General features: G+C 40.2%; 3 protein-coding genes across 3 annotated transcripts; 1 reads left to right on the top strand and 2 right to left on the bottom strand.

The window, feature by feature from the left end:
* The first annotated feature begins 695 nt into the window (after positions 1-695).
* LOC124276321 (cytochrome P450 2C7-like) lies at positions 696-9,102 on the top strand. The gene is made up of 8 exons (XM_046711937.1): positions 696-791; positions 3,855-4,435; positions 5,198-5,410; positions 5,685-5,799; positions 6,339-6,604; positions 7,891-8,018; positions 8,494-8,715; positions 8,987-9,102. Exons 2-8 carry the CDS (start codon positions 3,887-3,889, stop codon positions 8,991-8,993), a joined length of 1,500 nt encoding a protein of 499 aa, XP_046567893.1. The 5' UTR covers positions 696-791; positions 3,855-3,886; the 3' UTR covers positions 8,994-9,102.
* A 4,324-nt stretch (positions 9,103-13,426) lies between these two features.
* LOC124276326 (tyrosine-protein kinase FRK-like) lies at positions 13,427-16,725 on the bottom strand. Its single transcript, XM_046711942.1, has 5 exons — positions 16,566-16,725; positions 15,936-16,186; positions 15,146-15,302; positions 14,610-14,741; positions 13,427-13,816 (listed from the first exon to the last, which is right to left on the bottom strand). The coding sequence occupies exons 1-5, from the start codon at positions 16,723-16,725 to the stop codon at positions 13,626-13,628; spliced, it is 891 nt and encodes a 296-aa protein (XP_046567898.1). The 3' UTR covers positions 13,427-13,625.
* A 59-nt stretch (positions 16,726-16,784) lies between these two features.
* LOC124276325 (tyrosine-protein kinase Yes-like) lies at positions 16,785-21,334 on the bottom strand. Its single transcript, XM_046711941.1, has 5 exons — positions 21,167-21,334; positions 20,507-20,614; positions 18,308-18,405; positions 17,828-17,984; positions 16,785-16,794 (listed from the first exon to the last, which is right to left on the bottom strand). The coding sequence occupies exons 1-5, from the start codon at positions 21,223-21,225 to the stop codon at positions 16,785-16,787; spliced, it is 432 nt and encodes a 143-aa protein (XP_046567897.1). The 5' UTR covers positions 21,226-21,334.
* Positions 21,335-22,012: the final 678 nt, after the last annotated feature.

Below are 22,012 nucleotides of genomic sequence, written 5' to 3'. Positions count from 1 at the left end.
GTTTTTGGTGTTTTAATGTATACTACCAATCAAAAGTTTAGACTCACTAGTGTAAATTTAGCCACTTACTTGAGTCAACTGTTCGAAACTTTATTTTTCAAAATATTCATTCAGTTTAAAGGTACTGTTTACACATGAACTACAGTATTGTAAAACAAATTCGTAACGTTGAAGGATTATTGTCATGAGTTCAGTAAATGATGAAAATCAGTAAAAATTGGCGAATTCTTAACAAAACATTACACCAAAACGCAGCTGTTCACATGAACTATATTTATAGATCCGGGTTAGAACTGGTCTTCAGTAACCAATACTTGTCGTAAGAGTCGAATAACGGGATTGGGTGGTCAGGCTCGCTGACTTGGTTGACACATGTCATCGTATCCAGATTGCTTAGATCGATGCTCATATTGTTGATCACTGGATTATCTGGTCCAGACTCGATTATTTACAGACAGCCGCCATATAGCTGGAATATTGCTCACTACACCATACCACACCACACCACACCACACCACACCACACCACACCACACCACACCCCTCCCCACTCCACTCCACTCCACTAACTCACTCACTCACCACTTCCACCGTGATTTGGGTAGGGCAGGGTTATATTACCGACATGTGACTAATAGTATGAAAACGTACACAACCAATGACCAAGCTCCTTACATCCCGGCATCTAACATAACAGCCGCCTACCGAGCATGCAAGAAGCCTGACATACTCACGTCTTTCCAACCACTACGCCCGAGAAGGCATAGGCTTCTACAATAAATGGCTGCAAAGGTAGGTGCTGGATCAGCCGCCCACCCAGATATCCTTAAATTAACCCACCCGTTACGTTTTAATCATGTTAAATTACCCGTAAATCCTGAGTCGATGCTATCTTCTTAATTAATATTAACACTGTTAAGTACCACTCCGTATGGGCTGCAGAATTCTCTTCATATTGTTTCAGAATATGCTTCCAGATGGCGCCTAACATACAATGCATCGAAAAGCACTGTTGTAGTTTTTCGGAAAGGGAAACAATCTTGTCCTGAGCTCTCATTCTCCTTTGCGACACCTCTATTAATATAAGTCCATCAGTAAATGTTTTCGCTAACTGTCAAAAGGCCAGGCAAACCATAAATTCTTTGCGCTCTTTGGGTCTTAACAGTACTGACTTACATCCAGTTACATGTGTTAATATATGGAAAGAATGGTTTTACCTACAGGTTTCTATGGTTGTGAAACCATGCCTACGCTATATGGTAAAAACCTTGATCTGGTGGAAAATACCCAACGATGTTTCGCTAAATGTATTCAAGGGTTCAACAGACGTATGCCAACAGATTCTGTATGTGCCAACCTAGGCCTCTGGACAATGGTTGGGTACATTGACAAGTGTAAATTATTATTCCTTGGAAGATTATGTAATAACGCTTGTAATTCATCAACGAAAACACTGTTCTGTGCATTTTTAGCACTCACTGTTCACTTAAATATTAGCTCACGCAGTATTTGCAACACTCTGTTATGTACAGCACGGAAGTATAATCTACTGGAATATGTATTAACTTACGTGCAAACTGGTATATTTCCGTCAAAGACAGTTTGGCGCAGAATAGTTATAAGTTGTATCTTCTCTTATGAAGAAGCTCAATGGAAATTGAGACTCTCCATTAGAGAGGATATGTCCAGATATGCTGTAATCCATCAAACACTGAGTCTACATAGACTTTACACTCTAATGTATCTGTACCCAGAATATAAAGACCATATACAACTTGCTGTACTAGTCGGTTCTAAAGCCAAATTCTCAAAAGAATGTATGCTTTGCAATAAGTACTGCTATGCCCACACCATTTTGCATTGTGAATCTGTAATGAGCCAAAGAAATAATTTCTATATGACGCTAATTGACCTACTGGACGTAGAATTATATGTAATAATTGAAATGCTTGATGATGAAGATGCCCTTGTACTGTTTTGTGGTGCAAAACTTCTCATCCCTGGCCTTCATGAAACAGCATGGCAAACCATCATACTACATTTTTCGAACTACATGTATATCTATTCTTTAAAGGATTCCTTGATGTATACTTTCTGAACTATCATTGTTGTAAATAGCCGTGCTTTGTACATATGATATGTGGATATATGTAACTAACTGATGTTTGTTTATGTAATCTTTGAATATATTTTTGGAGGAAATAAAGACATTCATTCATTCATTCATTCATTCATTCATTCATTCGTCCCTGGCCAATACTATGTACACCTGTACCTGAGTTATAGCCTGTGTATGTTATGCAAGTTTGCATGGATGACAAGACACCATGCCGTAACAGCTACAACCATGTCATACAGCTTTATGAATAAGCCACCCTCTATGAAAATATTTTGGTCACACTTTCATTTAAATGTATTCTTACTGGTAACACCTTACCTGCCAGATAAGATGGTATGCTTTAATGTTAAATAATGCCACTGAAAATTAAGGTTCCATGGCCAAATAATGATCTACAAGCACATTTGATGGGCTCGTTAGATAATAGGGCAACTTAGGCTGAGGGATGAACGCCATTTTTCAATGATTTAACAGTATGCCAAATCTACTGGGAGGTAAATGAAATGTGTCCGAATAAAAAAATGTAATCTTATTATTCATTTTACAATTTCAGTAACACCAGAAGCAAACGATTATCGACACAATCAGACATTACAGACGTAGCTAGAGTTTAAGAAAATACATGCAAAACACTGAGCACATACTCTCTGATGTGATAGAATTAACCGCATTAAATTCAATGAGGATCACTTGTCAACCATGCCTTGATAAGCGTTTAATTACCTTCACATGTCTGTTATTGCCTAATTGAGAAGCTTTCGATATTTACGGAGTTTATGGTCAAGGGAGCACTGTCTTGACTGAACTGTCATGGCACTCACGGTTAGTTTCTTTGTATAAACTCACTTAACTCACTTTCTTTGTACGTTATATAATAAGCATCATTCATATTGTGATATTCTCCAGGCTCACACTTAAGTTCAATATACTTTTAATGACGAGCGATATCTGAGGTGTTCACTATTGATGCCTTTTTTCACATATCTCAGAACTTCATGAACAATGTTCCTGGGAATACAACTTTTGATATAGTTGTACTGTAGGTAGATGTCAGTTGCATACAACCTTATGCCCGAAAGGATGCACGCATCTCGCAAACGTAGTTCTGGATTTATCACTAATTTTCCTTTCAATGCAATATCGTAGAGTGGAAATCTGATATCACTCACTTTATACGAGTTTTGTTCTCACATGATACACGTGTTCTCTGCATGAATATAATTGGGTATATAATAACCAGAGCAGCAATTCGTATTTCATTCCATCACTTCCAGTGTATTATGAATACATATTCTTAACTTTCGTTTATATTGTAATATGATTTTTACGTAATCATATAATTTGTATTCATGTAATAATTCAATGTACTCTCCGACATTATTGGAGGAAATATAGACAATTCGTCCATTGATTTATGAACAATCTAGCATCTGAATGACAGCCTCACTTAGAGTTGATCATAGGCGTTGATAATAGACGATCAAATGCGTGAAAACATTCTTGTTTCTTAAAATTTAACATGAGTACGAGACACATCATACAATGTTACCAGGTCAAGTTATGGTTAACATAACGAAGAGCACTCCGTTCATTTACATCTATGTGTGTTGCTCATATTGACTACTTCTACGAGTTGTAAACAATGCAACAAAAACAATATAACATCTCAAAATACAGAATTTCATTAAAGTATTACCCACTGAGTTTCAACTCCTTTCCTCTGCTTTCTGCTTCAGTAAATAAAGGTGTCCCTGTATCTGAAGCCACCATGATTACACTGGAATGGTTCCTAGGAGCAGTCGTTGCACTGCTTATCTTCTACCTATACAATATAAATCAAAAGTACAGAAAAATGCCACCAGGCCCAAGACCCCTACCGCTTGTTGGTAATTTCCTTGAGGTGAAGCATGAGACCCTTCTGTTCGATCTCACCAAACTTGGAGAACGATATGACGGTATCTTCACCATCCACCTGTTGAGGACACCAACTGTAGTTCTTGATGCTGCAGATATTATCAGAGATCTTGTGACTTCGACTGCCTTTTCTGACGTCTTCAGCGGAAGAAGGAAATCATACCTTGGTACCTATATATTGTCTGACGATATCAGTCTTCAATGCCTGAACACGAATGAAATATATATGAAGAAACTGGCCTTTGTGGGACTTAAGCAAAATGGAGCTGCTATCAATGACATCGCACAGCTAGTCAACGTGGAGCTGGTTAAACTAATCCAACGATTCAGAGAAACAAGAGGTGTTCCTTGCGACCCACTGCAAGATATTAACCAATATGTCAGCAATTTGATGTTGATGTCGGTAAGGAAGATTACTTGTACTATTGAGAGGCAAACACTACTGAAATGAATTTCGATCTAAGATACGCTTTGATTATATGGGGAAAGCACAGCAAATGTGAAAATGTTACTACAAAACTGCTAAATACGTTTACTTATCCCGTTCTACGACCTTATTTTTAAACATTTGGAGCATCTTTTTTATGTAAAAAAAACAGCCATACACTGTGCATGGACTCCGAAGTGTAGATAGGCTAACTGCCATGTTATAATGGCCATTGTCTACAGATTTATGTAAATTAGGACCTTCGGGTATGTCCGTATTTTGTATTTGTTCTGACCGCCTCCGTGGTGTAGTGGTTAGAGTGGAAGGTCGCGGGTTCGATCCCCGACCGATTCATACCAAAAGACGTTAAATTATGGTACTTGTTGGCCCCTGCCTGGCGCTCGGCATTAATGGGTGCAACAAGGACTGGTCGGCTCGGAGTCAGTATAATGTGTCTGAGTGGGGTATTCATGCTTCACTGCGGCATGGTATCTCTGTGGGCTAGCACTATAAAACCAGCTTAAGTCTGGGCTAGTACAAGCAGCTGCACATACACATACACACGCATGCACGTCGTCATATGAGCGAAATATTCTCAAGCACGACGTAAAACCCAATTTCACCTCACCTCACCTTGTATTTGTTCTGCCCTGTCCTTTTTTCAAAGAAACGAGTGGCGCATTTTTCTTCGCAGGTGTATTCTGTTTGTTGACGTAAAATACTATTATAATTTTTCAGATTTGTGGGCAAAGGTTTGACAGTGGCCACAAGGCATTGGAAACATGTCATCATCTGACTACGGAAGTTGACTTGCTTTTCAACTACAGGAACATGATCCTGATGGATAATATTCCTTTTATTACAAGCGTGTCATCGGGTCTCAAACGTTCCTGCCAGAGATTAGAAAATTGTATTCAATATTTCATGGACACTTTGGAAAGCATTAGACGGGTAGATGTTTTTTCAGAATCCAATAAGGTGGACGTGGACAGTCATACCCAAGGACGACACCTTCACAATCATACGTCATCGTCGATGATAATACGTTCGACCGTTACATTAAGATATATGTCTACATTATGGCATTTAATGGTATTTCCATTATTGTTTCTAATTATACGGCTGGGTGTGCCAACTTATGAAGATAAGTTATAAAAGAGAAACAATACATAGTGTTTTTTCAATTATTGCCTGACCACTTCTAACAGTGAATGTTTGCCCATAGGAAACGAATTGTGGACTGGCAGGGAACCTCTACACGCTGCTTGTGAGTGAATATGAAGATGGCAACCTATCCAAAGATAACATCAAAGGCGTGGTGCTTGACTGTCTGTTTGCAGGTCCAGCTGAACTGTTTTATTCCTTGGTTTCTTTCTGGTATTTAAATATGCTTCCATTCAAGAAGCCTGTCTTGTCGGGCTTACAGTTCAGGGCCCCGTTTTACAAAGCTCTCGTAAGCCTAATACTGTAACATAGGAGGTACGAATGCTACAAGCAAAGTTACGAGATCTTAGGCTTACGAGAGCTTTGAGAAACGGGGCCCAGGGTTATTGCATATTTTTTATTTGGATGTAAGTGATCGAAGCTCAATTGTTGTTGGAGGGTTATGACGTTCAATACACAAGTAAAGTTTGCAAAAGGTTTTATGGTTGACGTATGGAGGACAAGTCCAGATTTAATGCTACTCTGACAAAAATGATATCAGCTGCAATTCCCTATTTTGACTAGTAGCTATTGTTAAGGTGTATTTTCCTGTGAACAGCTGACTTGCCTGTACATCTCTTTGTGATGGGTGCCACTGGTTGGGTAGGACACGCTCGCAAACACATTTCATTACTATGAATTGAGTGTGATTAATTTAGACTCATTGCCTCAACAGGTATCCTATCACCCAAACCAACACTATATGCAGCCCTATTGGCCATGGTCCACTTCCCCAAGGTCCAGAGGAAGATCCAAGAGGAGATCCAGAGGGTTGTTCGAAAGGACCGACTACCGGGTCTGGAGGACATGGACAAAATGCCCTACACCAAGGCCGTGGAGATGGAAATATACCGCTACTTCACCCCTATTGGTCTCCCGGTTCCACGAATAACCACAGAGGATTGTTCCTACAAGCAATATTTTATACCCAAAGGAACAACGGTATGGTCAATATGGATACTCTATTTTACTTTCTTATATACTCATGCCAATAATGGTTGTCACCCCCTCCCACTTCACCTTACACCCCCTCTCCAATTAAAATATTTGAAGGGGGTGACAACCATTGTTGGCATGAGTATATGTTGCAATATGTTTCGACAACAACATATGTTTATTTCCTTGGTTTTATGATTCCATGTCGCATTTATGTTGATCGGGATGTCACCCTGGGGCAGGATACGCTCACCTGTTTGCAAACACCTCGTATCATCACTGTTCCAATCTTGATTCATAAACAGATGCTTATGATATAATCGAAACTGTACTGTTGACTCTTGAGATTTCATATGGATGTGGAAGGGGTTTGCTGCTTGTATTTATTGGTTTGGTGATGATTTGAACATTAGGTATTGTCTTGTTACGATAGTGTTGATCATTGATGACGCCTACAGTAACGTCACCTATCCAATCCAAATACAGTGAGTGAGTGAGTTTAGTTTTACGCCGCACTCAGCAATATTCCAGCTATATGGCGGCGGTCTGTAATTAATGGAGTCTGTACCAGACAATCCAGTGATCAACAGTATGAGCATCGATCTGCGCAACTGGGAACCGATGACGTGTGTCAACCAAGTCAGCGAGCCTGACCACCCGATCCCGTTAGTCGCCTCTTACGACAAGCATGCGTTATGCATGATCAATAACCCGGACCTTCACGGGTCTCCAAATACAGGATGTGTCGGGATATTGTCGGAATATTGGGGACAAACACTTACTTTATCAAAATTCACCCAGCCGCTATTGAATGTATCATAAAAAATTCCGTCAAACAAAATCCCGTATTATATTTTTCAGCCAAAACAATCATAAACTTAGTTTGATGTTTTAGAAATACACGCTTTAACTAAAATGTTATTAAACTTCATATTTTTTTGTTTTGCGTTTTAAATGTCTTAAATTAAATTAAACTGATATGTATTTTCCGGCTGCCGCCTACCAAAGTCCATAACATACTTTGTGAAGCATTACTTTAAAACTATCCTAACTTCAGACCTGTAAAACAAGAAGTAAAATGCACCCGAATATATAATCACGAATGGGATGGTCTATCATGTATCTTCAAGGGGAAAGATCCTTTTGTATGATACTATATTGTATGATTCTTAAATATATTAGATCCAACTATCGTCATTTCAAATCATGTTCTTTTGCTGCACAAATACGGATAGATCATTGGAGACCCAGGCGTAAAATACCACACTGATATAGTGTATTCCACATTGCAGGTGGTATATAACATTTGGCGAGTACATCATGAAGAGACATTTTGGGAGAAGCCCTTCACCTTTGACCCGAATCGGTTTTTGGACGAAAATGGCCAACTGTTGCCACCAGATGATGAAAAACGACAAAGGTAAACGTGACAGGACCAAATTATTTGTGCCATGAATATCATTAACTGGTTTCAGTCTAAATCTTGAAAATGGTAGCTTCCGGTATATCGGTTATCTTATGTCAATTATCTATTGATCATAGATTGAAATGATTTGATTAATTATCTGTACATTTAGGGAGGAGGGGAGACTAAAGACACGATGGTCTTTGTGGCTACATGGTTTAGTAAGGGTATACAATAGCTAGTTGACGTTCTAACAAGAACAATGTCCAATCCATTTCCCGATCTTTGCTTGTACCATACGTTCCCAATGTTTTACGTGAACAAATGATATACATGTAGTCAGAATTGTACAATAAAATCTCTTTCAGCAGAGATTTCTTATAGATGTATGGAAACATTATTGTCGCTCTTATTTACTGTTCTTGCAAATTCACAATGTAAATAGACATATATAAATAGACGGTTTGTGTTGAACTATTATATTTTGCAGACTTATACCGTTCGGTACAGGAAAGCGTTCTTGTCCTGGTCAGAAACTGGCTCGTGTTGGAATTGGTCTTGCTCTGTCGTCAATCTTACAGCAATTCAATCTCACCAAGGACCCATCCCAAGTTTTACCTTCATCAGATCCCCGGACGTACAAAATCAAGACAGTCCTGACACCACCTGCCTATCAAATCCAGTTCCAAGCAAGATGTCGAACTGAACAAAGGTATTTTCATTTCGAGATATTTATTTTGAGATATTCTTGGCAGTTTGCGCGTCTCTTAGCTACGTTATGTCCACAGCTGTTATATCTTGTCTGAAAACCAGGAGTCAGATAAGTCCATCATTTCAAACATCTGCAGGTGTTAAGCAAGGATCGATCTCACGACCCCGGTTGTCTATTTTCTTCAAATATGAATTAATTACGGTCATGTATACATCTTTCAATTTTATTTGACTAAGTATATAAGATTTTATGCGCCATTTATTTGCTGTAGATACTGATAAATGGTGAAGTCATCGTACCCCCATTGCGCAGATCGATCTTCAGGATGTCATATACCTGGCATATACCGGCCAACAGCGACATTTTGTTACGTACTCTTTTAAGAAGTGGGTGAATGGTGGTATATCGGCGATGACCTACCTCCTTACCATTATTCATTTTATAATGTATTATTATCTTACCTACCTAACCAAACCACCTTACCTATCTACCTACCTTACCTGTATACCTTACCTGAACCTACCAGGAGAAGGGAATAATGTACCAGTTGAACATTGCACGGAGTGCTTACATACCCACCTCACCCACCTACCTACCTACCTCACCTACCTACCTAAATTACCACCTTACCTTACCTACCTACCTGCAGAAGACCTATGACCTGGAACCTTACATATATACCAGCACCAACCTACCTACCTACACCTCCCCTGCCTACCTGTCTACCTACCTTACCTACCCTACCTATCTTACCTCCACCTACCTGCCTACCTACCTACCTTTACCTACCTACCTTACCAACCTACCTACCTACCTGCCTACCTGCCTACCTTACCTACCTACCTAACCTACCTTACCTGCCTACCCACCTGCCCATCCACCACCCATAACCTACCCTACTTCTGCCCACCTGCCTACCTGCCTACCTTACCTACCTACCTGCACCCTACTCACCTACCCTTACCTTACCTACCTACCTTACCCACCCATTGCTTACCCACCTTACCTACCTCCTTAACTATCTGCCTACCTACCTCTACCTTCTACCTATCTACCTTACCTACCTACCTACCCACCTACCTGCCTTCTTACCCTAGATTCGAGGCCTTTTCATAAACTTGACCATTTTTGCAGTGAGATGAAGTTCACCATCTCTGTCTGTATTTCTCTAATCTCTTTTTCTGTATTATATATTATTGGAATAATACTCCCACTGAAACACCTTTCTACTGACTGGCATTAATTTGTAAAGTTGGTTAATTTTAGAATACAATTGTCTATCATATCATATTACTCTGTTGTCTGTTGGTTGCTTTCCGTAACTCGGGAATTAACACGTAACATTGTTACTGGAATAGGAAACCACGCATCCAATGACATTAGCAGGTGACGGTTCGATGTGGTGTTTTAAGGGTTGACAGAAAAACGATCTTCCACGGAAGTCGTCGTAAAGTGAATATTTGAATCTGTACATCTCCTGCACTCCTGTTTTCGGTTGGAGTGAGTGAGTGAGTTTAGTTTTACGCCGCACTCAGCAGTATTCCAGCTATATGGCTGCGGTCTGTAAATGAGCATCGATGTGCGCAATTGGGAACCGATGACATGTGTCAACCAAGTCAGCGAGCCTGACCACCCGATCCCGTTAGTCGCCTCTTACGACAAGCATGGGTTACTGAAGATCAATATTCTAACCCGGACCTTCACGGGTCGTTTTCGGTTGGAGATCTGTCACCAGAGTAAATGTCGTCACAAACATTTACTTTTGGAACTTCTGTAGCCTGAAGATTACAGTCAATAACTCCCGTTCAATAGCTGCGTAATTACATTCACTTGTCGTCAAAGCCCTTGAAGCAAATGCAACTGAATGATGTGTTCCATCCTGCATCTCATGAAACAGATTCGCACCATCACCATCACTAGAAAATCATTGACAGCAGATCTGGTGAAGTTAGTGAGTGAGTGAGTGAGTGAGTGTTATACTCCTTTTTAGTGAGTGCGTGAGTGAGTGAGTGAGTTGGCTGTTATACTCCTTTTAGTAACATTCCAGCAATAGCACAGCAGGGGACACCGAAATGGGCTTCACACATTGTACCCATATGGAGAATGGAACCCGGGCGTTAGGCGTAACAAGCGAATGCTTTAACCAATGGGCTATCCCACCGCCCCTAGTTTACTAAGAGGACCTATCCATCTTTATAAGCTGAGACGTATGTTCAGTCATGTAAATCCTATCCTTGGAAACCCTGAATGTCCCGTGCATATGAGTTTCAAAAAGCGGTGAGAGTCTGAGTCTGCATGACCTCGGGCTTTCCTCCCACATTCAACGATAGAACGTCTTAGACAGCGATACAACGCCACCAACTGCACCGATGACCATCTACGTAGTGGTCGACCCCGTGCAACAACACGTCGCCAGGACCGTCATATCGTCCATCAACACCTCTCGTTAACCTAGCCATAGCTGCTGTATTCAGAAAACAAGTGAACGATTGCCATTCAAGCCGGCAATTTATGCCTGAATGCATGCGTGATGCACGTGCATCTCGATTTCAATATTGTGTTTGTGCGAACTCTTCCCTTGCCACGAACAAAAATATTTCTAACCTCATTCTCAAACAATACTTTTTTGGGCAAAACAGGCCATACGACCACGATTCATGTTTTCCACAAACTTGACTTCCGGTGTATATTTAAAAAAAAAGAAGTTCAAATACTCCATTGATACTCAATAGTCATTTCCAATATTACGACGTTTCTTTTGCCTTTCAGTATATATAGCAATTAAGATAAAGGTAAAGGTTAAAGCGTCTGTTGGTCAATTATTATTATTATTACTGTGGAAGTCAATTTGGACATACACCTGTGAACAACAGTTTACCTTCATTTTTTTCTCAAACGACAAAATTATATGTTGTCAAATTGAAATGCCGTATCACTGTTTAATGATTACGGTAAGGCGTTATCAAAACTAAGAACGTGAATTCTTAATCCCGTGAGTGCCACACGTTAACAATATTCAGTTAATGATAAAACTGTGCATTAAATGCCATTAGAGACTTTACCGCTTTGTCTATTTATTCTATGAAGTACTTTCATTAACACCCTATTCTCAGACATACAGACATGCCTATGTTATTCAGGCATATATTTGACAGAATTGATTCCGTGACGAATTTAGAAGATTCTATATCGAAACGTCGCACTCATGAGTGGGTGGAAGAGTTTGGTTAAGCAATATTCCAGTAATATCACGGCAGGGGACACCAGAAATGATCTGAATCGAACCCGGGCCTTCGGCGTGACGAGCGAACGCTTTAACCACTAGGCTACCCCTGGAATTTAAAGTCATAGTCTGCAAATACCTCTAACTACACTAAGCCAACGGGATCAAAACACAACACATGTTTAAGGTATCAAGGCATTACATACAAGGACACGTGTATTGGTGTCCCCTGTAATATGAACGCATTGCGCCCGACCAAGACTATTCACAAAGGGAAATTTTAAATCTTGGTGCAGATATTTGTAGATCTTTGAAACAAACATGTTTTTGGTCAAACTATTGAAGTCTCTTACCACATTTACAAGAAAACCAAAATTGCTAAGATGTAAACATCCCTAAACCATTAGACAATTATTATTCAGATTTGCGGTTTTCTCATGAGTGATTTAAGGTTGGGAAAACAATGGTGACAGAATATCGCGAGTTACAACGAGAGCAATCGAGGGATGTTTTTGTGCCGTCGGTTTCGCGAGGTAAGGGAAGAACATAAACGCCAGGAGGACAGTACAGTTTAATCTTACATTAAAACAATGTGCAGACAGTTGGAAAGGGGTGAGTCGCCGATCAGTGCTGTCCGCTATTTTTCAAGTCACGAAACATATGTGCAAAGACACATGCAGTTCTTAAGAAATCATGTTGGAGCATGTGATCAAGATCAGGTCAGGCTCGAACCATTTAAGCGGTAACACGAGTACAGTAGTGCGGCCTTTCAGTTGACAGAGGTGAGTGGCCGTCACTTATTGTAGAACTTGGAACGGTCATAATTAGTAGGTATCTGTAGCAGGGTCTACTGACGCCCGAGGGAGTTAATGAGTTTAATTTTACGCCGCACTCAGCAGTATTCCAGCTATATTGCGGTGGTCTGTGAATAATCGAGTATGGAACAGACAATACAGTGATCAACAGCATGAGCATTGATCTACTCAATTGGGATACGATGACATGTATCAACCAAGTAAGCAAACCTGAACACCCGATCCCGTTAGTCGCCTCTTATGACAAGCATGGAATACTGAAGATCAATCTTCCAACCCGGATCTTCGCGGGTCTACTGACACCCGAACGCAGTTACGACAACATTGTGTACAGATCATTGTTATTCTGGATACCTGGCGTATCTTGGAAACTTGACCATTGTTGCAGTGAGATGAACATTACAATCATTTTCTTTATTGCTTCAATCACTATTATACAAAGAGATCACCATTAACGCCCAAACTAAATGTGTTCGGGCAGTTAATCAAGACTTACTGTTGTAAGAACTGGACGTTTCATAAGATCAATAGAATGCCCTTAATACTTTAATCAAGCTACAGACCTCGATAACAGATGTAGATTGTGACCATCAGGAGCAAGGGCATTTTTCTGTTATTCGCCTGATGCCTGTTTTGTCGCTTAAGCATAAATGTAGCATAATTAAATCATTCGGTCCAACATTTATTAAAGAGTTTAATTTGAACAACAATATTTACATATTCAACACACATACATATTCACACATTCGGTACATTACATACAGAAATGAACTTTCCAACCTGCCATCGTGATGTCACTGATACCAGAACAGAAGCCATAATCTAAGCCCTGTTCATTTTTGGGCTTTATATTCACTGACATGATGTTTTTCTCAAGTTAACTGCTGACTGATGTTAAAGAGGTGCTGGTGCAACGCCACAAATGTCGGCCTCTTGTTGGGCGCCAGGTTCCAGCAAGCTTGCATGATTGGGTAGAAGGTATTTAGCACGTCTTCAGAGACGTTGGGCTTCGCCATCTGGTAGCCATTTCCCACTTCACTGACGATCTCCGGGCCAGTCATGCCTTAAATGTACAGGTAGAAACAGAAGGGTTATATGCACTGACACCAGGCAAAGCGAGTCTGTGGGCGGTCACTTTGTTTGTTTGTTGTTTAACGCCGCACTCAGCAATATTCCAGCTATATGACGGCAGCCTGTAAATGATCGAGTCTGGTTAGACAATCCAGTGATCAACCAACGTGAGCATCGATTTATGCAACTGGAAATAATATGGCATGTGTCAACCACGTCTGTGATCCTGACCACCCGATCCCGTTAGTCGTCTCTTACGACATACATGGGTTGCTGAAAGCAAATTCTAACCCAGTTCTAACGAACTGATCCTACTATGGATAGTGTTATAGGTGTATGAAACCCGACATATAAGCATGGTCTAATAAGCCGATTAGTATGAAAATAAGGTCACATACTTCCAATCTCCCTACATAGACACAATGCATGCTTGCACAATAATTACTAACGTTCCCATGAACTTCAGACAGCTGTTTCACGTCGTTTTTTCTGTGGCGAGATGCAACACTACATATCATTCGACACACCACATGTTACACTGGGTGAATCACTCACACTTTGTGCGTTGAACGATTTCATAGTGTCAAATAATAAAACCTCGAGTATATCATTAACCTCGAGTATATCATTAACCTCGAGTATTTCAATGTCTGTTATGGGGTAACGAAAACACGCATTGGATCCACATTGGCTCTGGTTGATCTCTTGGGAAGTATTTGATGTCAATAGACAATGGGAGACATCCTATATTTATCAATGCGACAAAACATCTAGCACCAGCTTACCTGGATAGGGATCCCTGCCATCAGTGATGATTTCATACAGGAGGACACCGTACGACCACACGTCTGACTTTGAGGAAAAGTTTTGAGACTTTAGGGCCTCAGGCGCGGTCCACTTTACAGGAAGTGGGGTGCCTGTGAAAAAAGAATATCAATTGCATCAATAAAAATTGTAAAGGTGCAATTGCGTCTATAATTAGCCACTTTAAACGGAAAGCAGTATCATATGATTCTCTCTATACTATACTGGACAAAATAATTTAGGGATATTGGAATTTTTATGATTGATATTTTATCAGTGTGTCAATGAATAAATAGATCATTATTCATAATTTCAAAATGTACATACATGTATATCCCTAACTAGTTTTGTTCAGTATTTCTTCTCAATGTACACCTTTAAAAAGTAAAGTCTATTTTCCGATTCCGACTGTACCCTAACCATGTGATGATGGTGTTGAAGATTTAAAGAGCGTTTCCTGAGGTACCAGGTGTGTACGAAAAGGAGAAATGGGTGACGGAACAACGAATGTATTTACTCTGCGACATTGTATAAATCTGCTCGTCAGTGAGAACTCTGGCCAGTCCAAAGTCTGCGACCTTGACGTCATCGTCTTCACCGACAAGGACGTTGGCAGCACGGAGGTCCCGGTGTATGTAGTTCTGTGTTTCAAGGAACGCCATCCCCTCAGCAATCTGCCAACATGGAGAAGACCGAGACATCAATGGACCTTCCGATACATGTGACCAAGCTATAACAAGGCACAGTAATTGTAACAGACTTCAGAGGGATAAATGTCCCTTAAAAGGTTTTACCATATATTTACAGACTGTCCGAGTCACTGCAATAAAATAAATAGGGAATACCCACATGGGTACAACGTGTGAAACCCATTTCCGGTGTCCCCCACCGTGTTCTTGCTAGGAAATTGCTAAGGGCGGCGTAAAACCTAATTCATTCACTATAGCCTAGAGCGTAAAATTAGATATTTGTCCTATTTTGTAACACCATATATCTACAGATGGGGTAGCCTTATTGGTAAAGTGTCCGCTCGTCACGCCGAAGACCCTGGTTCGATTCCCCACATGGGTACAATGTGTGAAGCCCATTTCTGGTGTCCCACGCCGTGTTCTTGCTAGGATATTGCTAAACGCGGCGTAAAACCTAATTCACTCACAACAGCTGACTGCAGCGTTCGATAAATGTTACTCTCTCCTGTTTTGTAGAAGCACATATATCTACAGACCCGAACATAGAAATTTCCACATATTATATTTTAACAATCTGGATTGTAAAACGTAAGCTTCAGAACAAATCACATATGTTACCTGAAGTGAAATGGTGGCATAATCCTGGAAGGAACAGGTGTTTCCCTTCAAGTATGACAGTAGAGGCCCTTTGGCCAGGAACTCCATCACAATCAAGGTTTGCTCCCTCTCTGTGCACACAGCCAGCAACTGCACCAGCCGACGGTGCCTCAGCTTGTTCATGATCCTTGCTTCGCTCATGAAGCTTTCTTTTGTCATGGATCCTTCTTTCAGGACCTTCACAGCGACAGGCATCTTGTCGTGAAGCTGGCCTTATAAACACCGACACAATACCAAATGAGTCTAGCAGTTGAGTTGGACCTCTGAACAGTATTGCAGTAATATCAGTGTTTATGCTTTTGGAAGAAAGTGATGAAGACCGTGAAGATGGTTAATATTGTGCTGGTACCAACACGCATGGCGTGGTGCTTACAAACTACAACGAGTTTGGACACTTCAGATCACTGGACAGCTCCTTTACATGTACAAAAATAAGCAATAAAACTTGAATTTATTTGGCAACCACATTAAGCAGCTACAATTCATAAACGTGAAGCAACGTGGTGTCTAAACGTGGTGTCTAAACGTGGTGTCTAAGGGAGGAAGATAAAACCATTCTACGCGAATCACGTTAAGATGAAACAGACCTACCTTCCCAAACCTCGCCGAAGTGACCCTCACCCAGCATCTTTCCTAAACGTATGTCGTTCCTCCTAACCTCGATGTCCCGGAGATGAGGAACAGGCTTCACTCTCGAATAGGGCTGAGTCAGCAGATGTCCCAATCCCAGGTCCTCTGTAAAGTTTAACATTGACTCATTTTGTTGTGGCGGTTAATTGAGGTCTTCAAACATATACACAGAGGTAAAAGTTATTGTGACCTAGAAAAATATCATTGGTACTCATGTGAATGAATTGGATTTGAACCAGAGAGTGTTGAAATGATCGCAGAAACGCAATCAAGCACTTAGAATTAACAGGCTAAGACCTTTACATAACTAGTGTGTTAAGCTTCAAAACCATATTCAATATTTAAGGATACATTAATTCAAAATTAATACAGGGTTGATTTCTGTTATGTCATAGGGGCTGGTATTATATTTTGTCCTTGTACAAAGAAACCTTTGTTTATGCTTCAACCTGCTTCACGCCATTATGTAATTACGAGACAGTTTGTCATATTAATGTTTTTCATACTCGCCAGTGGCCTCCCAAGTACCACTACGGTAACCATAAAGCTATAAGGATGTTTATAAGGGCTGCGCAATATAACCGGTTTACCGGTATTTACCGGTTCAGATATGAAAACGATACGTATTGCGATACGCTGATCGAAAAACCGGTATTTTGACTTGCATTCGGAAAACTTCGTAACTCTCGGAAATCTTTGGATATGTCCTTGTTTCATTTCTGCCAAATATTATTCACATTTTTAATTTGTCATGATTAAAAGTTGTTATAAAAGATTAATCAAGCATAGTGGTTTTGTTGTGTTTTTGCTCTATAAATCAAGCATTACCTCGATTATAAGTAGATTTTTGTTTAAAAAACTTCATGCAATATATTGCAATACATATCGCAATACATGCTTTCGCATCGCAATAAAATTATATCGCAATATGGAAATTCTCTGCAATACCCACCCCTAATATTTATACGATTGACCTCAAACACCGTGTTGGGTGCTCTCATTCTACTTCCTTAAATACCGCAGAACTCATTGCTACTAATTATACTTCAACAAAGTGGCTTCAACATTCTAATCTAAGTAAGGAGGTAAGGAAATATCGTAGTAGCTGCCTATCCTCATCTCTAGCCATCTTCTACCAGCATGTAGTGATTAACCTCTCTTCCTCGTTTTATGAATAGAAGTGCTTTTCAGAACCACAGAACGAAAAAGACGTCCAAACTAACGTGCCTTTGAAATGTTCAATGAGCTCTTGTATGGTAGGAAAGTAGTACTGTTTGTAGTTGAACCCATCCTGGGTGGAACCGTAGATCCGGTAGTGGTTGACAACGGCCTTGTTCCTGACGTCGACCGCCCGTACACAGAGAACATAGCCGGACTTGTCTGTAACCAGGGACTATACACACTACACAAATACACCGTACTCTGATCAACATGACAAATATGACGAATAAAGCAATACTGTTTAAATTGTTAAAACTGTGTCCCTTATTAGAGATATACATTCCGAGAATCTGCTTCACACATCCCTAAATGTATACACAATGTTATATATTTATAATATTCTATTTGCAGATTGGTTTTATTATTGTTGATGCCATAAACTCTTTTGCTTTGTTACATTTCGATGATATTGGTACTCCACTCGGACACTGATTGTTTGTCTAGTTAAAAGAAAAGTGTCATGTATTAAATATTTTGCCCACCTGAAGCTTCCCTGACCAGGAATATCCCAGTGGCCTTGCCATGGTGATAGTTCAAGAGCACCATCTCAGCGTCCTCCCTGCTGCCCACGAACCACCAGCTGTAAGCCAACACAGTACAGGTTATACTAGACCAAATCCGATTCCGTAGTTTAAGAAGAACTTTTCGTGCAGGAGGTACCATCTGACGGCTGTGATTGGATGATTTTGTGTAAGAGTTTTGTGTATTCTATGTACATCCATTCAGTAATTAATACTGACCATATTTTTAAATATTTATTGCTGTTCTTTTTAATTCAATTAATATTTTCAAGTAAGTGACCTTTGGTGTGGAATTGGGATGTTCAGCTTCCTGTTGTCGGCAACGGAACCTAACCAAAATTGGTGTTTTTATTATGGCCATACTGTGCATATATATACATTTAATGGCTGCTAACGATGTAGGTATTTTTGAACACAATATAATATGTTACTATTGAAGTATACAATGTACAGGGAAAGATTTGGTTTTGTTTAAAGGTCACATGCAACCAAAAAATCAAACATAATTAAAACACAATTATCACTTCCTCATGACATATAATATGCATTGTTGATTATGAAAAAACAAATAAACAATTATAAGCGTATAATCGCAAATCAAAAGTGCAATATTTTGTACTTGGGGTTACCTCCCTCGAAACGAAGCAGCCGGGATACCGAACCCAGTCAGAGCGGGTTGGTGTGCACTCAAGTGTAACGGCTGGTTCATTTGCAGATGCCGTCTTCACGGTTCATTGTGTGTGTATAAAGAGATGTTGGGTTTTGTAAATACATGCTCATTTTTTGTGTATAACATTTTGCAATCAACAGACATCATAACATGTCATGTGTTTAAGTATCACACCTGCCTGTCTGTGTAATTACATAATGTGACAGAGACCGAACTCGGGCCATAAATCAATGCGTTTTGTTTATGGTGTATAGCCTGATTGGTGTTAAGTTCAAATTGCATGTGGTCAGTGATCGCAGTTGTGTATTGAATATTGTCATTAGCAGACAGGCAGGCAGACACACAGGTGTCAATAAAACAAGACATTGAGTTTTGTCTGTGACAGCGACATATCTATATCACAGTTAGAAATTCTGTCAACGCTAAATAATGACAATGCTTTTAAGTATCGAACTGAGAAAGTGACACGTAAGAAGAACGTGTGGTGAAATAGACAAATGAAATTATATAAACAGTTTATTTACTGTCATAACATATAAAAAGCTCGCGCCTGTGAGATATCAACAAAACATTATGAAAATAGCTCACACCAAAGCCTTCACCGAGTATTCACCAGACAGCCCGCTTCCTAGTTGCGCGAACCTATTTCACTGCGCACGTGCTATGAGCGCAGCCAGCTGTTGAAAGAATTCCCCAGAAAAGTCTGGGGAAAATTAGTGAAACGTTTGAACTCCGATTTCGCGCGGTTTTTTTCATCGCGTTATTTTTCAACTTTATAAGTTGAATTTGCATTTTTGACGCTTTGTTTCGGTAAGACCATACCGAAAGGTATCAGAATCTGCAAAGTTGTGTTTTACGTTGCATGTGACCTTTAACCAATAGACAAACTACTTCCCTTTAGGTATGCTTATCTCACTTCACAAAATACTGTCCAGCGTACCATGTCTTCAGTTCTGTTGCAACAACTTTCAGGAAGAGGTGGGACGCCATAGATCGACGTGCACCCCGTATTTACTGAACAAGCCCGAATATGGGCACGGAGGCTAGATTCGCCCTGGTCCTGTGTTTCTGTGTATTTAAACATCTTATTACTCGAGTAGATTTCATGGAAACGCTTCTCATCCACGACTTTCTTCAACAGGACATTGCTCATTGAACCGATTGGCTGCGAAGTAACTGCTGAAAGTCTGTTCAAGGTCTGAGGGGTTACTTATCACTATCCTTTAGTGTGAAGTGTGTGTGTGTGTGTGTGTGTGTGTGTGTGTGTGTGTGTGTGTGTGTGTGTGTGTGTGTGTGTGTGTGTGTGTGTGTGTGTGTGTGTGTGTGTGTGTGTGTGTGTTGTTTCAGAATTCAGAATAACAGTATTCGGTATTGTTTAGACAGAACCATACATACATATAGATATGTGGTTTCCTGTTATAATTTCCATCGACAGATGATACTGCAGTGACTATTATCCAGAGATGTTGTAACTTGATGTATATACCCACTCGTTAACTTTTATAGACGAGTCTTCTGTCTGCCGTACCACGTGAGACAAGGGGACATAACCCTTTCTTCCTGACTTGTTGCAACACAGTATCCATTCCTCGTCATTCCTGGTGACAGAGTTTAAACAATATGGCATACAGATTACTTATTCCCTGCCAGGATCAGTGAGGTGAGGTGAAATTGGGTTTAACGTCGTGCTTGAGAATATTTCGCTCATATGACGACGTGCATGCGTGTATATTTGTATGTGCGGCTGCTTGTACTAGCCCAGACTTAAGCTGGTTTTATAGTGTTAGCTCACTGAGAGACCATGCCGCAGTGAAGCATGAATACCCCACTCAGACACATTATACTGACTCCGAGACCAGTCCTTGTTGTACCCATTATGAGCGCCAGACAGGGACCAACAAGTACCATATTTTAACGTCTTTTGGTATGACGCGGTCGAGGATCGAACCCGCGACCTTCCGCACTCCGGACGGACGCTCTAACCACTACACCACGGAGGCGGTCCTAGGATCAGTGAAAGGTCATTGCCTATCTTACCGTTATTGAACGATAAACTTTCACAGTAAACTTTAGATATTTGCTTGGTGTTTGAAGACAGAGATGTCACCACACATAACGTTCAGTAGCCAACTACGCTATGAACAACTCACCCTCTTTGAATATATTTGAGTTGTTCTCCTTCTTCAAATGATAATTCGTCGGCATTCATTCCTTCATATTTATACAGGGACGTGTAGAAATAGTCTTTGTTGGCTATTATTGAAAAAAAATAATAATAAATCTACACATGAATTTTGTATCAGTCGCAATATAAATTGTATGTATCCCGATTGTGGAAAGCATGACTAGGCTCAGTTATCAACATCCAGTGCACTCGGCACTGGAAGAGCAACACCAACATACGACCACAGGTCGGGGATGGTAAAACTAGCACTATTCAATCTACTGTTGACTAGTTTCATTTAATTGTTTGAAAGTTTTCGAAACTTGACATGACTAAGTACGAAAGTATGGCGTAATATTTTTTGAATATTTACGAACTTTATAAAACACTTCCGTAAAATACATGACTTCCGTCTAATTGTTTTTCTATAACCTATATCCCCCATCCCACCCCTCCCAATAAGTTTGTTTGAAAAGACATGTATATGTTCAAATGATGTGCAGGCCTCGGAAATGCAGTTAGCCTCGCCTCTTCGTGTACATGTAGTGTTACTATAAACATCACACCCCAGATTAATAAACTAAAAATCTATATGAACAAATCCAACATGTTTGCACGATTTCTCCTAGTATTAGTCTATATTTGTAGTGTTGACTGAAATGGCTCTTTACACTTGTAAATATGTACACTCTCGTTATAACTCCTCCTCCACATTCTTCCCAATTAGCTGCAAGACAACATGTAATGACGACGCTCTTCCTCACCCCCATTCTTCCTCCGGTTCCTGGCCAGTATGGCCTCAATCTGCTTCTTGGATTGATCCGCTTCCTTC

The sequence above is a fragment of the Haliotis rubra genome, unplaced genomic scaffold (assembly GCF_003918875.1).
Source record: "Haliotis rubra isolate DU_JTF1 unplaced genomic scaffold, ASM391887v1 Scf208, whole genome shotgun sequence".
NCBI classification, from domain to species: domain Eukaryota; kingdom Metazoa; phylum Mollusca; class Gastropoda; order Lepetellida; family Haliotidae; genus Haliotis; species Haliotis rubra.
Note: the sequence above shows the minus strand (reverse complement) of the source record. Positions and strands in the feature narration are given on the sequence as shown.

Excerpts from the sequence above, each read along its gene's own strand:
- LOC124276321 (XM_046711937.1), top strand. The coding sequence starts at position 3,887 with ATGATTACACTGGAATGGTTCCTAGGAGCAGTCGTTGCACTGCTTATC. Across the intron at positions 5,800-6,338 it reads GCTTGACTGTCTGTTTGCAG|GTATCCTATCACCCAAACCA; the intron begins GTCCAGCTGAAC and ends TTGCCTCAACAG. Across the intron at positions 8,019-8,493 it reads GATGATGAAAAACGACAAAG|ACTTATACCGTTCGGTACAG; the intron begins GTAAACGTGACA and ends TATATTTTGCAG.
- LOC124276326 (XM_046711942.1), bottom strand. The coding sequence starts at position 16,725 with ATGTTAAACTTTACAGAGGACCTGGGATTGGGACATCTGCTGACTCAG. Across the intron at positions 14,742-15,145 it reads GATTTATACAATGTCGCAGA|GCACCCCACTTCCTGTAAAG; the intron begins GTAAATACATTC and ends CTTTTTTCACAG. Across the intron at positions 13,817-14,609 it reads TGGCAGGGATCCCTATCCAG|GCATGACTGGCCCGGAGATC; the intron begins GTAAGCTGGTGC and ends TGTACATTTAAG.
- LOC124276325 (XM_046711941.1), bottom strand. The coding sequence starts at position 21,225 with ATGAATGCCGACGAATTATCATTTGAAGAAGGAGAACAACTCAAATAT. Across the intron at positions 20,615-21,166 it reads CTCAAATATATTCAAAGAGG|GAATGACGAGGAATGGATAC; the intron begins GTGAGTTGTTCA and ends CTCTGTCACCAG. Across the intron at positions 17,985-18,307 it reads CCTGGTCAGGGAAGCTTCAG|ACAAGTCCGGCTATGTTCTC; the intron begins GTGGGCAAAATA and ends CCCTGGTTACAG.